At 56.7% G+C, this 16,280-nt stretch overlaps 1 protein-coding gene across 1 annotated transcript in view; it reads left to right on the forward strand.

The window, feature by feature from the left end:
* The first annotated feature begins 3,202 nt into the window (after positions 1–3,202).
* The window catches only part of RCAN1 (regulator of calcineurin 1), a 60,421-nt gene continuing 47,343 nt past the window's right edge, over positions 3,203–16,280 (forward strand). The window contains exon 1 of the mRNA XM_037127169.2: positions 3,203–3,639. Coding sequence (XP_036983064.2) covers positions 3,397–3,639 — 243 coding nt within the window. The 5' untranslated portion in view covers positions 3,203–3,396. The remainder of the gene's footprint in view (positions 3,640–16,280) is intronic.

Consider the following 16,280-nt stretch of genomic DNA (forward strand, 5'->3'; position numbering starts at 1 on the left):
CTTCCTGGGGTGCGGACAGCCCATTTTCTGTCTCCCCTCCTTGGGAGGGGCCCCGGGAGCTTGGTGCTCACTGGTGGCGTTAGTGAAGGCGACAAGGCCAGAGGCCTGCCCCACAACAAAGGTGGCAGTTACTATAACATTTTGTCTTCTAAGTGGGAGGAGAATCTGACATTTCATTACTGAGTGCTGTCACCTCCCAAGGGCAGGATCCCTGGGCACCTGGATACAGAAGGCGCGATGCTGCTCCTGTCTACCGAGATCCCGGCATTTTTCCCTGACCCTTTGGGACTGCTGGCCCGGGGCTCTGAGAGTGCCCTGTGGGCCGCTGCTCTGGGAAAGGGTCATCTCTTCCTGAGGGCCATCGCCCCACTTTGACTAGCATGGCTGGTGTTCTGCGTGGGCCACTGGCTGTGTGCTGGTGGGAAAAATCACTCACTTTCTTTGCGCCTCGGTTCCAAGACTGAAGTAATAATGCCTGTTCATGAGGATTATGGGAGCTAGTTTGTGTGTCCACCCATGAACTATTTAGGAGCTACCCCAATGAAATTATTATTATTACTGAGTTCATACAAACAACTATGAAAAAATATCAGCGTTTTTGCTTTGTTGCCTGGGGAGAAAGAGGAGACAGACAGAGCAGGGGTCCAAAGTAACTGAGAGACCGAGTATCTTTGTGTCCTAGAAACAACTGCATTGTCAAGTCAGTTACAGGAAACTTTGTCCTCACCACTTGCCTGAGGTTGAACTTGCCCTTGCCTCTCTCAGCTCAGCGGGGACCAGCTGTGATGGCTGGCTCTGTGTACGTCAGCTTTCTGTTTTCCTGGGGCATTCCTTCCTCCCGCCCTTGGTCCGCACACTGTGAGAGGTTTAGGGGAAGGCAGAAGGGAAAGATCCTCCTGTCCTGAGGGTGATGACACAGCAGGGACCCACCCAGCAACAGGTTGGCTGGGAGCTGTGTGTCCACAGCTGGTCCCCGTTCCCCTGTATTCCCCCTTCAGAGCTGCCAACTCCACAAAGTCACGCACTTCTCCCACTTCATCTACCCCTTCACCCTCCTCACATTCTCGTATTCAAAATGCCAGGTGTATTGAGACCCAATCCACATAGTATAAAAGTTGCTCTTTGAAGTGCAACGAGTGATCCCAACTACATTCATGGGGTTGCACGCGACCATCGCCACAATCCAACGTTAAAACACCTTCTTTGCCCCCAACAGAAACCCTGTACCCTTTACAAGCCATTCCCTCCCCTCTTCTCCCAGCCCCTGGCAACCACTAATCGACTTTCTGTCTTTATGGATTTGCCTTTTCTGGACATTTCATATAAACAGAATAACAAAGAGCCTTTTCTCACTGGCTTCTTGAACTTACTGTAATGTTTCAAGATTCATCTGTGTTGTAACTCGGGTTAGTACTTATTGCTTTTGATGGTTGGATAACATCCCACTGTACGGATATACATCTGGTGACCCACTTCATCAGCTGATGAGCAGTTCCACTCTTTAGCTATCACGACTAATGCTGCTAGGAACCTTCGTGCACAGGCTTTCGTGTGGACACACGTGTCCAGTTCTCTTGGGTGTACACCTAGGAGAGGAACTGCTGGGTCACGCGGTAGCTTCCTGTTTAACTGTTTGAGGAACTGCCAAACTTGTTTCCAAGGTGGCTGTACCACTTTACATTCCCACCAGCAGTGTGGGATGGCCCCGACTTCCCCGGGTCCTCCTGTAAGGCAGAAGTTTAGGAGGAGGGGGAGGAGGGATGGAAGGGGGTCCATAGCACTTGCAGAAAAAGCTCATAAATCACTTGGATTAACTGCCTCTGGCCACACATCTGTTTTGAACAGGAAAACAAGGGGTGTTTGGAACAAGATAAAAATCTGAGTTAACAGTCCTCTGCTCAGACTTATGCTCTTCCCTGGAAGAGTATGTACCCCCTTCCCCCACCAATAATTCCCTCACCCTGCCCCGGAAATTGCATGCATCCCCACGCCCAGGAGACCGAGCCCCTCTGCCTTTCCCAGCCACCTCTGCTAGGCCTGTTCTCCTCCATGAGAAAGTACCACTAATCAGCTCCGCTTACACACCAATAGCCTTGCTGATCTGTAATTCCTTACCGTGTGGGCAGGAAGACTCGAGCCTGCCACAATACGGTTGCATTCTCTCTCAGGAACTAGTGCTGCCTGCATGCCGCCACTCCCACAGGGCCGAAGCTTCTACAGGACACCAACGGGCCTACGACTGTCCTAACAGCAACCACAGCACACAGCATGTTCTGAAGAAACATCAGCTGTGCGTCGGATGTGCGTTTTATCATAATCACTTATGGTTCCTAACTCCAAGGTAAGCCTCCATTTGGAGAAAACACAGGTCTAATTTGACGTCGTCCTGAAAACCTAGCACATAAACAGACCCTTGTCCTGGGTCCTGCACCATATATGACCTCATTTTTCATGAGATGGGGACCCTGGCCGAGTCACTGACGGCCAAGCTGGAATTCAGACTGGGTTTTCACTCTACCACTGTCCTCCAAGATGAAGGGCTTCTGTCAGCGGCGGAGGCAGGGAAGCGGGGAGAGACAGACAGGCTGATTTTCCTCCGTAAGAGGGAAGGACAAACTCCCCAAGGTAAGGACGAACGTTTCCGTGCCTTTGATACCTCCTGTCCCACCTAGTACATGGTGTTAACTCAAAAGATCATTTCTGATGATACAAACTTTGAACACTGACATGAAGACGAATATGCTGAAATGTGAAGGTAAGGTACTGTTGTCCAGGTCCACTTCACTCCTTATTTGCGACTACCCGTAATAACGCACAGTAGGCATCCAACCCCTTGCCCGTGGCCACAGAGCCATTGCCTGCACTAGATTGCACTTAAATCTCCGATAGTTAGCCTATGCGCTTCCAAATGTCACCGCATGGAAACCTAGCTGTCAACTCAGCTACCATCCGGTGCCCAGGACACTGCCTAGCTCCACGCTGCTGGGACCCGCAGCTGGAAAAGCAGAACTAGCCCCAGACAGGCCTTTGCCCGTAATCAACATGGCTGCCGGAGGCTTCAAGCTGAGGGCGAGCTAGTGAGAATCACGTGAGAAGAACTCCATTCCTTTACTGGCCTTCTATTCTTGGAGGGCGGGACGAAAAAAAAAAAAAACACACAGCAAGTCCAACCTTAAAGGGCCCCGCTGCTGAATCCGCCGGAGCTCCGCCCTCGAGAGCTGGGCAGCCAGGACACGAAGGGAAACGGTGGCGGACCTGGCTGGCGCGCAGAGGCTGCCGGCGCGGCGGTGACGGTCAGACGCGACACCAAAGCGAGGGGGTTAACCGCGAGTCGGCAGGCAGACGGGAGAGCACGAGCCCGGCGCGGCCGGTCGAGGAGGGCGCTCTGGCGCCAGGATGGAGGACGGCGTGGCGGCACCCCGGCTCGGGGAGGCGGCCGCGGCGGCCGCAGCTCGAGTGCGGCCCGAGGTGACGCTGCGGCCCTTCGCTCCTTTCTCCGGGGCGGCCGAGGCAGACGGGGGCGGCGGCGACTGGAGCTTCATCGACTGCGAGATGGAGGAGGTGGACATGCAGGACCTGCCCAGCGCCACCATCGCCTGCCACTTGGACCCGCGCGTGTTCGTGGACGGCCTCTGCCGGGTGAGGGCGAGCGCGTGGGCCGTTGGGCGCACGGTCGACACCTGTTGCTGGAGGACGTGGTGAGGGTCTGGGCGCGGAGGTCCGGGCCGACAGGGGACCGGGAGACCAGGGGACGTGGCGACAGCTCAGGCAGGCCTGCCAGCCTAGGTCCCCTCCTGTCCTGCCTGGGGTGGGGTCGCACTCCCCGAGGGTCCCGGGTCCCCGAGCACCCTCTGGGCTGCATGCCCAGCCTGCCCAGTGGGTGTTCAGCGCCTGGGCCGGGACCTGGGCTGGTCACCACCTCCAGTGACGCCCCTGCCCTGGGTGTCTGCTCAGGCGGGGACGGGGAGCAATTCGCCCCTGAAGTGACGAGGGGAGCTCGGGAGCTCATGCTGTGCTGTCACCCGGAGGCTCGTCCCAGCTGCTGCACTTATTGGTTAGATGAGGGGTCACCTCATTCCTAGGGACTCACTGTGGTGACGTGACTCACACGTTCCCAATCTGCACTAGTGGAAGAAGAGCCAATGTTTGGGTGAGCGGCGCGGTTGCTCATTACCCCACGGTTGGCCAGTTTTGGTCGAATGGTTTTGGGAGGGAAGGGACTCACTTTTTAGGCCTTTAGGACATTTACTCGGGAATCTTGCTGCCTGAAAGAGTGACATGCCACCCTCAGGGACAATCGATCCATGGGGACTCCCTTCTCCACCAGCCTCCTCCCACACCCACACCCCACACCATTCAGATGCTCTGGAAGGTGAGGGGGCAGGTATGAGTCATCAGTGGCGGGGAGGAGGCATTTATTTCAAATCTGCGATCAGCACGCAGAATAAAGTCTGGACCCCAGGGGCGGTGTGGAATGAGGCCTCTCCTGGAGAGCTGCGTCCGGGAGAGTGGCTGTCAGAGAGCAAGCCTCCGCGGCCCTGGTCCGTCTGCGCTGTTGGTGCCAACAGGGGCCACAGTGGACCAGAGAGCGAGCTTCATACAAATGTATCATTTATGTACTGTGTACTTTCGGGAAGGATTCCCCAATGGCTGTGACCTTAGGTAAGCTTCCTGGTACACATTCTCAAGCAACAGTTGTCACAAACACAGGGTCTTGCTCACTCTTAGACCTTCTCTCTCCCTGCGCCTGCGTCCAGCAGCATTTACAGTCATTCTTGGGCGTCTTCACGATGCTGCTAGGGGAGCAAGGTCAGGTCTTGGAAGATGGCACTGTTTTCTCGGGCGTCGAGCAAGGCACCGATTACATTCTTTCCAGGAAGGGCGGCGCAACCCTGAATGGCTGCCTGTGAAATTCCGCCCACTTGCAGGCTGTTCATTTTAGCAAATGTGAGTGGGGGCGGAGCCCTGGGCCAAGCACTGCTCTAGGCTCCCAGAGCACAGCGGTGGTTCAATAGCGTTCCCGCCTTCAGGGCTGATGTGTTTTTTGTTGGGGGAAACATGTAAATGAATAAATATCAAATGTGTTGGAGGTGATGCTGCCAAAGGAAAAATCAACACCCTGAGGTGGGGGCGGAGGCGGGAGGTCTGGGAGAGGAGCATGCTATTTTGTGTGCGATGGGGCGGGCGGGTGGGTGGTCCTTGCTGGGGAGGTGGAGGGTGGAGCAGGCAGCGAGCTGGTGGTATTCATGCGCACATTGGGTCGTTTATTCTCTCGCTATTTATTCAGCGATCCTATCCTCCAGGCTCTGCTTTAGGCCCAGCGTGTAGAGCAGTGAGCACGCTGAGCTTCCTGCGTATGTCTGGGGGTGAGAACGGGGACGCTAGAAAGAAGTAAGTGAACCCCGTTCTGTCTGAGTGGTGTGTGCAGTGGAGAAAACAGAGCAGGACAATGTGAGGGAGTGACCAAGGAGGGGACAGGGCGGGGTGGTGTCAGTCAGGCCTCTGAATTGGGACCCTGTAGTGGTTCATGAGGTTTTAATTAGGAGCTGGTTCTCAGGGGCAGGACTCAGGGAATCAATAGGGGGTGTCTCTGGAACCACAGGAGAGCAGCTGCCTGGCAGGAGCTGAGATGTGAAGGTATAGCCCTGAGATGCTGAGCCGGGAGGGACACCCCCACTTGTCCCTGGGTGGCACAGAGAAGCTGTGCAGGGAGGGACAGCCCCACTTGTCCCTGGGTGGCACCGAGAAGCTGTGAGGGGAGGAACACCCCCACTTGTCCCTGGGTGGCACTGAGAAGCTGAGCAGGGAGGGACACCCCCACTTACCCCCGCTGTGAACCAGCTGGCGTTCAGGAGGCTTGCAGTGCAGGGCACAGGTGTGTTGGCCTCGCAGGGTCCAGGGTGGGTGCAGCTGGTGAAGAATGCCTCTGGGGACAGTGCTGGGAAAAGGACTTGCTGAGGGTTGACATCAGCCCCTCGAGTTCGAGTGGCCTCAGAGGCCTCTGCACAGCTGGCACCCGGCCCATGGAGGAAGCTCCCCGTGTGGACTCCATGTGGCTGGCGTCCAGGCAGAGCGAGTAGGAGATACATCCAGTGCAGGGGCAAACTGTATGCGTTTGGGGACAGAAAGGGGCCTGCATGGCAGAGTGGAGCTTGGAGTACAAGGTGAGGGCAGGTGGTGGCCCCTGAGGCTAGCTGCAGCCAGGGCCCCGAGGGCCTCAGCGGCCGTGGAGGACTTGCGACATTATTCTTTGGACAAACAGTCTGGAGAATGTGTCCGGGAAGGGGAGGGGATGGTGGAGAAGAAGCCAGGAGACTGTCACGCAGCTCCGGCTGGGGCTGCAGTTGCAGCCAGGGAAGCTCCGATGCGGCTCAGGCTTTGGTGGCAGCGCGGGTGGCGCAGCAAAGGACAGAAGGCCCATCGGAGCCTGTCCTCTCCGTGCGGAGGGATGCGGTGCGGCCCTTTGAGCGTCGGCGGCTTGTCCACAGTGTCCTGTGACACGTCAAATGATGGGTGAAGACACCAAACCCCGCTGGACTGAGGGGTCAGTCCCCGAGCGCAGACAGCTCTGCAGAAATCACTGTGAGCCGTCCGAAGAAGAGAGAGCTGGCCAGTCCGCTGGAGCGACCGAGTGGCTTCTGAGGTTCAGTCTGACGGCCTCACTGTTATAAAGGCCACTCCACCTGTCCCACCCTTGGGTGTGTGGTCCTGTTAGCTGGGCAGTCATTAATGGTGAATAATTTTTAATGAGTATGTTCATTAAGTGCTACCTAAAAAAATAACTGAAACTGGTCCTGGCTGGTATGGCTCAGTGGATTGAGCACGGGCCTGTGAAGCAAAGGGTCAAAGGTTCGATTCCCAGTCAGGGCACATGTCTGGGTTGCAGGCCAGTTCCCAGTAGGGGGCGCATGAGAGGCAACCACAGACTGATGTTTCTCTCCCTCTGTTTCTCCTTCTCTTTCCTCCCTATAAACAAATAAATAAAATACTAAAAATAAATAACTGAAACTGTATCATCGTTAATTCACAATCACTAACGAATGGGAACTTTTATTAAAATAAGATTACTTTCTCTTGTGCAAATATTCACTTAGCATATGCATCCCTGTCCTAGGCTGGGAATGTTTTTTTCTTTGTGCTGAGAAAGCAAAGCATGGCCTTGAACCAGGAGTTCCATGCGCTTTGGGTCGAGGGCAGGGGCTCCTTGGTTCCCAGAACAAGCGTTCATTCAGTCGTTGCCAAGCTAACCTGAAGTCCAAGTTCTCAGACAATGTTCTGTTGGTTTCAGGCAGTGAGTGTAGTTCCCCACGGTAGCGGGATGAACACCACTTTTGCTGTCGTCTACAACTCGAATGGACTTTTTTGATCGACAGAGCTCTGCCCGAAGCTAAGTCGGAAAATGCGAACCACAGAAAAGTTTACTCTTCTGGAGAATCAACTCCCCTTTATTGAAACAAATGCCCTGTGATACCCCCTGACGTCTTCAAGTGACGGACGGGGAATATCCGAGAGGCACAGAAGGAGTCTGAGTGATGTCCTTACATTCTTCCCATCAGCGGAGACCCCCTGGGTGGTCTGAAGACCCCTGTGCCCTGGCTGCCACAGACCATGTGCAGTCTCAGGGACTGGGGACCCCAGGAGGGTTCCCCAGGAGATTCCAAGTGGGAGTCATTTTGAGGACCGTCGTCCCAGCCACCAGGGATGTTGCCTGACCAGACCCGTCGTGCCGTGAAAAGAATATGGAACGGGGTCACTGAGCTCCACCCTTGGCCGGGTCTGCACCTGGGTTTCCCCGTTTGCAGGGGGTGTTTTGCTCCCGCCCCCCCACCAGCTCCTGAGCCAAGTTCGACCTCAAGCGAGCAGCAGGATGACTGGCAGTCGGCCTGAGAGCCCGAGCCTGTGGGCGGGGGACACACCACAGGCTTTTTCTTCAATGTGGGGTCACCACCCCCGGCCTCGGTGATGACCCTCCCTCTCACCCTGCGGCCCCTGCACCCCGGGGGCAGATCCGGCCTGTCCCAGCCTCGTGGACAGCAAGTGGATGATGAAGAGGGTTCTCAGATCCAGGGCATAGTCCGTGCGCAGCGTCTGCTCTCGGGGTGGGTGTGCTGGCCCGGCCGTGTCCTCCTCACCACCCCAGCCTCAGCGGTGAGTTGCCAGACGACCTCCCAGCAGGACAGGAATGGGCGGTTCCAGTTCCGTGTGGAGTCCAGGCGTTTCCCATCCGGTTTCCCATTCAGCCAGGTGTCCTCGGTGTGCAGTTCCTGGGGCTCAATCGTGCACAGAAATCCCCCTTAAACGTCCTTGGGCAGGAGGTCTGAGACCTGTGAGGTACAGTGGAAGTCCTTCGGGATGCTCAGGACGTCGTATGTCTTAGAAGGAGGGGACGCTCCGCACTCGGGCACACTTTCTCTTGGGAGGCCTCCATGCAGGGGCTGGGGGGTGCCGGGCGCCGGAAGTGCGGTTCAGCCGTGGGGGAGAGTGTCCTGCTCCTGAGTGCCCATGGCCATGAGAGCCAGGGGGCTGGCCCTCGGTGAGGCGGAGGTGACCCCGCCATGTTCTCCAGGCCCTCCCTGACCGGCAGAGGGGAGCGGATGCAGCCCTTCTGCCGTCCGCCCTTCCCGGGTGCAGCAGACACTTTCCCGAGCACAGCATCCAGAAAATGTTGGGTCACTCGTCTCCAAGCGGATGGCGGGGAGGGTCGCCTTCCTGCCGTAGAGAGCTCCGTGCCGCAGAGGCCCGTCACCGCGTTTGGTCCAGCCGGTGTGGAGTGGTGGCGTGACCCGGAAAGCTGTGTCGGGTGCGGCAGGCTCACGCTGCCCTGACCTGTGCACCCCAGGGCAGTGCGGAGAAATGGCCCAGGGTGTGGATCCACTCCCCCACCCGTGCCTCGGTCTCCCTGCCCGAGAAGTGGGTGCCAGGAGGACTTACATCTGAGGGTGTGCGTGGCGCGCCTGTGGCAGTGACTGGGAAGCAGTGAGCACGTGACATGCATCCGTGTATTCGTTCTCCTCTGCTGTATGACAGACTGACTCAGAGCCCGGGGGGCCAAGGCCAGAAGCCTCTGCCGTCCCAGTTTCTGGGGGCCAGGGACCCAGGGATGGCCGAGTGGGCGCCCCTGCCCCCGAGTCTGCAAGCAGGTGAGCCTCGACCGCAGTCTCGCCCGAAGGCCACACCACAGGAGTGTGGCATCCCGGCCGCCGCATGGTGGCGGGCAGGACTGTTTCCACAGGGGCATTGGGCTGGGGACTTGCTCCCTGGGGGCTGGTGGCCTCCGTCAGTGCCCGCTGCGTGGGCCTCTCCCTGTGGCAGCTCACTGCCTGGCAGCTGGCTGCCAGCAGAGCAGGCGAGAGAGTGCAGAACGGGGCTCCCGGTCTGTGACCTGGTCTCTGGGTGAGAGCGGCCGCCACCCGCCGTGTTCTGAGCTCTAGCAGCAAGGCAGTGAGTGGGCTCACCCGCAGGGAGCGGGACTCGCAGGGTGGTTGGGGGAGTGCTGGAGCTGCAGACCCCCGGGGACCGGGTGGCCAGCCGCAGCAGCTGCCTCTGGGGACCTTCACGTCCTTGCAAACTTTTTTGACTTCTGTGGGGCAGTTAATGTTCAGCATATTTATTAAGGCGTTTTCTACTCTGTTTTTGTTCTGGCTCCGACTCTATAAAAGAATACAGTGTGCACCTCTAAGCAGAAAAGACCTCATCGATAAGATTATAGGGAGGTCATTAAGTTTCCAGCATATTGCGAGGTGCTTGCTAGCTGCTAGGTTTTGAAGACGAGTGGGCGGGGTGGGGGTGGAACTAAACCCTTTTCACTGTGGGAAGGGCCAGTACTTTTCCCTTCGTTACTGACTGTGGCAGCTGCCGCCTGGGTTTCCCCCGTGTAATCCTAACACCACAGAAAGAGGTGTTTGAGGTCGGCCTGCTTCCAAATTAGAAGAGAAAAGTGTTACCTAATTCAGGTAGCTAATTATGGACTTATTATTATTTTTTGGCTCAACATAGTATCTTGTTTTACTTTATCATCTTTATACTTTCCGTCGCACTGTCTGCTTTATTTTAAAGATAATAAAGCAGTTCCTGCTTATTTATGGGCTTGACCTGAAACATATATCATTTCATCTTTTTACAAGAACTCTGTGGAAAAGGTGCTGTTGTCACCCCCGGTCTACAGGTGGGGACACTGAGGCCAGGGCAGGCCAAGACACCCGTCCCCTTCACGTGGCCGGGAGGAGCTGGTCCTCTGCAGGGACGCGCGTGGAGTGTCCCATGGCCCACGTGTCACGCACACCCTAGCACAGCCCCGTGAGAGAGCTTCACACGCCTCTTGCTCCGTCAGCCACTTACTGCAGCTCACGGATGCATCCAAGTGCTCACAGGGCACCGCGGCGGCCCCGGCAACGTTCCTGTGTCCGGGCCGGACCGACCTGACCTGAGCCCTGGCTCTGCGACCTCCCTCGCTCGTTCGTCTTCCATTCATTCATTCAACGCTGTTTGCTGAGGTCCTGGTCCCTTCCAAGCACAGAGTTGGTGGCAAGACCAGTGGGGACCCCAGGCGAGTCGGTCACCACCCCAAGCCTGGCCTCGTGGCGGAGGGCGGGCAGTCCCCCCTACGCCAGGGTCGTGGCGAGGTCAGTGTGAGGGGCCAGCCCCAGGCAGACCTGGAGGGTGACAGACAGAATTAGTTGCTTTCACTGTGTGTGGGATGTGAATGTAAACCCCGAGCATCAGGGAGACACAATGCACCGCATGTCCTCAGCCAAGTCGGGAACCTTCCTGGACCCCAGGTGTGTCCTCCATAAATGACCTCGGGAGCTGGGGAGGCCCTGCGCGGTCCCCGTGGGCAGTGTGCCAGTACCTGAGCCCACCCCGTGGCCCCATCACCCCCGCCAGTGACACCGTCGTAAGTCAGACTTTTCCACCAAGTAGGAATTGGCTCAGGAGGAGGATTTCCCAGGGTGGCCTCCCTGCGGCCTTCCCCGCCCTCCCCCTGCAGGGGGCGCTGGACCAGACCCTCCTTGGGGTGCGGCTGCAGAGCTTTAACAGAAAGACGGGGTCACGAGAGAAAAGCAGCTATGAGGGCGCAGGTACCACCTGGGAGAAGCCTCAGCGAAGTGGAATGCAGTGAGGAGCAGCGGATCTCGTCCCCAGCAGCCCCTCGCAGGGGCGTTGCAGCGTCCCCGACCCCCAACTCGGTTCCCTGTGCTGTGCCGGACGCCCTGTGCCTGCCAATCTGTGCCTCTCAGTCCCTGCGCCTCTTCCACCAGCAGCCCCCACAACCCCCCCCACCCTCCCGTGCCCCCACCGCAGCCGTCGGTCTGGTCCCTGTGCCTGAATCTGTTTCTGCTCTGCTTGTTCACTTATTTTGTTCTCTAGATTCAATCATCGATTTGTATTTATTGCCATTTTATTGTTCATATAGTTGATCTTTCTAATGTAATTGAAAAAGGAATATGATTTAAATGAAGGAAAGTGTTTTAAAAAAGCAAAGGAGAGTAAACGTGTGGAGGAAGGACAGGACAGGATGGGGGCAGCAGTCCAGCTGTCCACAGGGTCCGGGCCAAGGGTCCAGAGTCGCCCCCAGCCGGAGGGGGGCCGATGGTCCGTACACGGGGGGCCAAGGGGCGGGGTGGTGGCAGGACGGGAACTTCCCTGAGTGGCTGCTTCACCACCTTCAGCTCACGATGACCCCCGTGTTCACGGCGTTCCTGGGGTGACACCCTCAGGTTTCCTTTGCGCCCCACTCCCTCCTTGCCCTGCATTGCTCAGTGCGGGGGCGGCCTGTGTGCGGTGACAGCTGGGGAGGAGGCGAACCTGGCACTGACACTGGCTCCCCTATGGGCCGCGGGAGGGTGTGTGGAGGGTGCGGGCGGGGCCCCCCTGCCCCCAAGGCGAGTCTGCCCGGGGTAGAGCCCAGCCCTCCTCGTGGCTGCTCCTCATTGGCAGGGTGGCAGCAGCGTGTCCCAGTGTGGACGATAAGCTGTACAAGGGATTATCAGGCAATTAGTTATCAGCGCCCCATTTTGGGGGCACTTCCATTTGTGCCAGACATGTCCCGTGCATCGTTTTATTTGGTCCTTCTTGCGACCTTCTGAGACAGGTACTATATTTGTTTTTCCCCCTCACGAGACTTGACAGCCCGTACAACCCTGGCAGCTGGGCGTCTCAGGCCAGGCTGCCCCTGGACCTCAGGGCAGCGCTCTGCTGGGAGCCTGGCACTGCAGCCTCAGGCCCGAGAGGCCAGTCGTCTTCCCCCACCCCTCCCGCCGGGCCCACCAGGGATTCCAGACCTGAGCCTGGCTCCCAGGTCCCTCCCCCCTGCCCACTGCTACTGATGCGCTGGTTTTCGTCTCTGTGAAATGATGTGCTCCCTGCAGCCCCGCCGTCCAGATGACCAGAACCTGCAGATAGTGAGGACATCCAGAGTCAGGCCAGTGGGAACAGGCAAAACTGCCCCCATCGCGGCCGCTGTTCAGGGCTGGCTGCTCACTGGCTCCTGCAGGACAGAGACCTCCTGTCCCTTGTCCCCACCAGCGGGTCTGAAGTTCTGAGCACCGGCACTCACCCGCCACCAGGGGGCGGTAGCGTCACGTCTGTTCTGCCAGGGAGCCTGGTGGCTGCGATTTTAGGGATCAAAGCCAGAAAGTGCCTTTTCAGAAGCAGTCACACCACAGGGAGCTGTGATTTGTGTGTGGGCGGGGAGGTCCCCTCCCCCCTGTGGTGGGCGGTGTGCTTTCCGGGGAGCCCCCCCGTCCTCACGTGATTCCAGAATTCCCTGCTGCTCGGGGCCAAGTAGTGGCAGTGTCCTGGGCTGGAGCCGGGGTTCCAGTGAATTCCTACAGATCCCGACCCCTCGCCCACAACCCACCGGAGGGAGGGGCGGATCTCAGGTGGTGATGGAGAACCCCCGCCCCCCCGGCTGGGCCCAGGTCTGTACCACTCTGGTGCCTCTCCGAAAAGCAGACCACCCATCAGAAGTGCGCGCTGGGCCACAGCTCAGGAACTGGCCTGAGACACAGCAGCCGTTTGGAAAGGGGCCCAGGGCTGGTTGTCCCCGTGTCTCTCTTTCTTGAGGAGCCGCGTCCACGAGCTCACTCTCCAACTCCACCAGCAGCTTCACCCAACACGGCACCTGCAGGGCGGACTTCAGTTTTTAAATCAGTCTGTGTGCCTCATGAGACGATTCATAAACATCACAGGGGGCTCACACCCGAATCCCATCTGTGCTCTGTTTTGTCGGAACGCTCATTTAGTCTTTGAAGTATATTGGGAGAGACTATTAACGGACCCTAAGATACTATGTAACCTCTACATTTAGAAAGTTTTAGTTACCTAGACCAAGGCCAGGATCCCGACCTGTCCTCAGTACCGTGAGCCGGCCTGAGAGTGCGGCATAAGGCGAGCCGGGTGGAGACAGGCAGAGAGGCAGTGACTTCCTGCACTGATGGAGCCGGGAGTCCTGCAGAGGCCCGAGCGTGGGAGCAGACGGAGCGTGACGTGCGGGTGAGTGGCGTGGAATGCGCCGGCTCCAGAGGACCACCCCGAGGGCCGCGGCCGAGCCCCTGCAGACTGGGAGGGGACAGCGGCAGGCAGTACAGGCTGTGACAGTGTCTGGAGGCCAGTGACATTTCAGAAACATTCGTTCGGTCTTTACCAAGGACTCCGTTTCAGCGTTGACGGGGTTTCATGTAAGGGTTACCCATTGTTCATTTTCTTTTCCTTTGTTTTCTGTGCAGATGGTACAGGGACTGCGGTGGCAGGATCACCTGCCACTTGTCGATCTTATTTTTGTGGCTCAGTCCGGGTGGGGACATTCGAGGGGGTGCACGTACATTACCCGTGGACACCGCCCTCGATGGACAGATGCCCACCATGGTTTGGAATTGTGCGCATTAAAAGGCGGTATGATACCAGCAGGGGTCAGGAGGGCCGGCCCCAGAGCCACGCCGGCCCGATTCAAGTCCCAACTCTGCCAGCAGCTCAGCCGTGTGACCATGGGGAAGTAACTTACCCGCTCTGTGCTTTGGTGCCTTCACCTGTAAAACAGGGCTGTGAGGGTGGAAGAATACGGCCTAAATAAACGATTAAGAACAACACCCGGGTCATAGTTAGGGTTTCGTTTATTAGCAAGTGTATTAAGTCAGGGGACGGTGTCCGTGTTGCCCCCGTCATTCTTCCTGTGCCTGGGGCAGCGCCTGCCACATAGTAGGTGCTTAATGAGTATCTGGGCAGCAATGAGGCAAAGCACCATCATAAAAGCAATAGTATTGCCCTCTTCCGCCCCTTAAATACTAAGCCTGTTTTCCCAGAGGTAATTGAGGCACTTCCTGAAATTGCACAAATTGTTTTCGGCCAGTCGAGTCTTTGGCTTTAACACTCCCGCAGTGACGTGTGTGTGGTGTGTAAACATGTGCAGATGTGAAATTAAGCGGCTCAGCTGTTCCCGATACCCACAGTCATGTGGCAAGGTGTGCGTGCACCAGCGTGGCTCGTTACCACTGGTAAACACTTGGAGCAGGCTGGAATTTCTGCACACTAGGCTGGGACTTAAAAGGGTGTTTCAGCGTGAAGCAAGCATTGCTACAAAGTTGAAAACAACTTCAGAAATGGAACACTTTAAAAAATAAACCTCAGATAAGATGCTATAAGAACCCCATAAAATCACCGTTGTACCTGGGAAGTCCTTGGCTACCCAGCGCAATCCAAACACATCCTGGAATCGGAAACTAAATGCCACGTTTGCTGCCGAGCTCTTCCCTGCCGCCCTCCCTCCCTCTTTCCCTCCTTCCTCTCTCTCCCTGCCGCCCCCCCCATTGTTCTTAGGGTGCCTTTTAGGGCCCACACAGCTCTTCCCAGAAGTTCATTGTCTCCTGCTGAATCTCCACCTGTGGCAGCGGCCGGCCAGCCTCTGGCACCTGGTAGAAGGTGGCCGGTCATCTTTGCCAAAGCTCATCCTGAGGGACTCGGTCTGCTCAGCTCTTCTTACCTCTGCCTGCCGGCTGGTTTCCTCAACTGGGCCAGAACAGCAGACCACCTTCCCCCATGGGACCCATGCTGTCTGCCTAGCACCCCTCAGCCTGCTGAGCTTCTGATGAATGCCCGGTCTTCACACACTTGACCCTGTGTACACGTGGCATCACACGGCATCACGTGGCAGTCTGGCCCCAGCGGCTGCAGTCTGGGGTGCTCACGGCACAGGGCTGCACCGTGGGGGATGCGGATCAGAGTCGAGGGGCTGTAGCAATGTGTCATCTGGTTCCTGGTTCGGGGACCAGCTCCCTGTGTTCTCGGTCCAGGGTAACCCCTCATCGGGCCCCTGGGCCATGGGGCACAGCTGCATTACAGGATGACAGGTCTCCCCCCCCAGCTGTGGGAGACCTACACTGGGCCGGCAGTGAGGGGGGCAGTGGCTGAGGGGACTTCCTGTGACGCACAGCTGGCGCTGAGCACCATCCGCCAAGCAGCCACCGGGAGTTCCGGCCTCCGCCCGGGCGGCCACGAGATTGAAGAGTGGTTCTCTGGGGCAGTGACGCTTGGTGGTGACAACAAAGAGGAGCGTTTACTAAAATTGCCCCACCTCCGCTCTCAGCCCGTTTCATAGAGAAAGCCTCTGTTGTTTTACATGCACTCTTTCATGTGTGTGCTACACATGTACAACACACGCTATATGTGTGTGATTCCCTGTGTAAACAGTGTTGCCAGCAGCATCCTGCCTGTGCTGTTTGTGTGAGTGTTTACGAGATACATTTCTGGGAGTGAAATTTCTGAGTCAGGGGTGTGGCTAATTGTGCATTTGGACAGATACTGCCAATCTCTCTGAAGTGATTGTTCTGACTTGTGTCACCTGCACCGTGTGGAGTTCCACTTCCCCCGCCTTCTTGCTAGTACAGGGTTGGACCATCACCAGGATCTTTGACAAGTGAGAAATAGTATCCCTTCGTTTTAATTGGCTTTTTCTTCATTAAGAACAAGGTTATGCTTATTGGTCCTTTATTGTGTTTTTCTTTAAATTGTTTATATCTTTTTGCTACTTTTCCGGCAAGGTTTTAGTCTGTACTTAAATGAACTTGGAAGAGTTTTTTATATACTAAGGAGATTGATACTTTATCACATATATCGCAGATATATCCTCCAGTTTGCCATTTAATTTTATGGTGTTTTTTTTTTTCTTAGCCTGGAAATTTTTCTTTTTATTTGTAGCTCAGGAGGAGAAACTTTACCTTCCTGTCTCCTGGGTTTGCCCAGCCCTGAAGAATCCTCTCTGCCCAAGATGTAAAGAAGTGTGTTTT

Source organism: Artibeus jamaicensis, unplaced genomic scaffold (assembly GCF_021234435.1).
Source record: "Artibeus jamaicensis isolate MK-2021 breed Jamaican fruit bat unplaced genomic scaffold, CSHL_Jam_final scaffold_474, whole genome shotgun sequence".
NCBI classification, from domain to species: domain Eukaryota; kingdom Metazoa; phylum Chordata; class Mammalia; order Chiroptera; family Phyllostomidae; genus Artibeus; species Artibeus jamaicensis.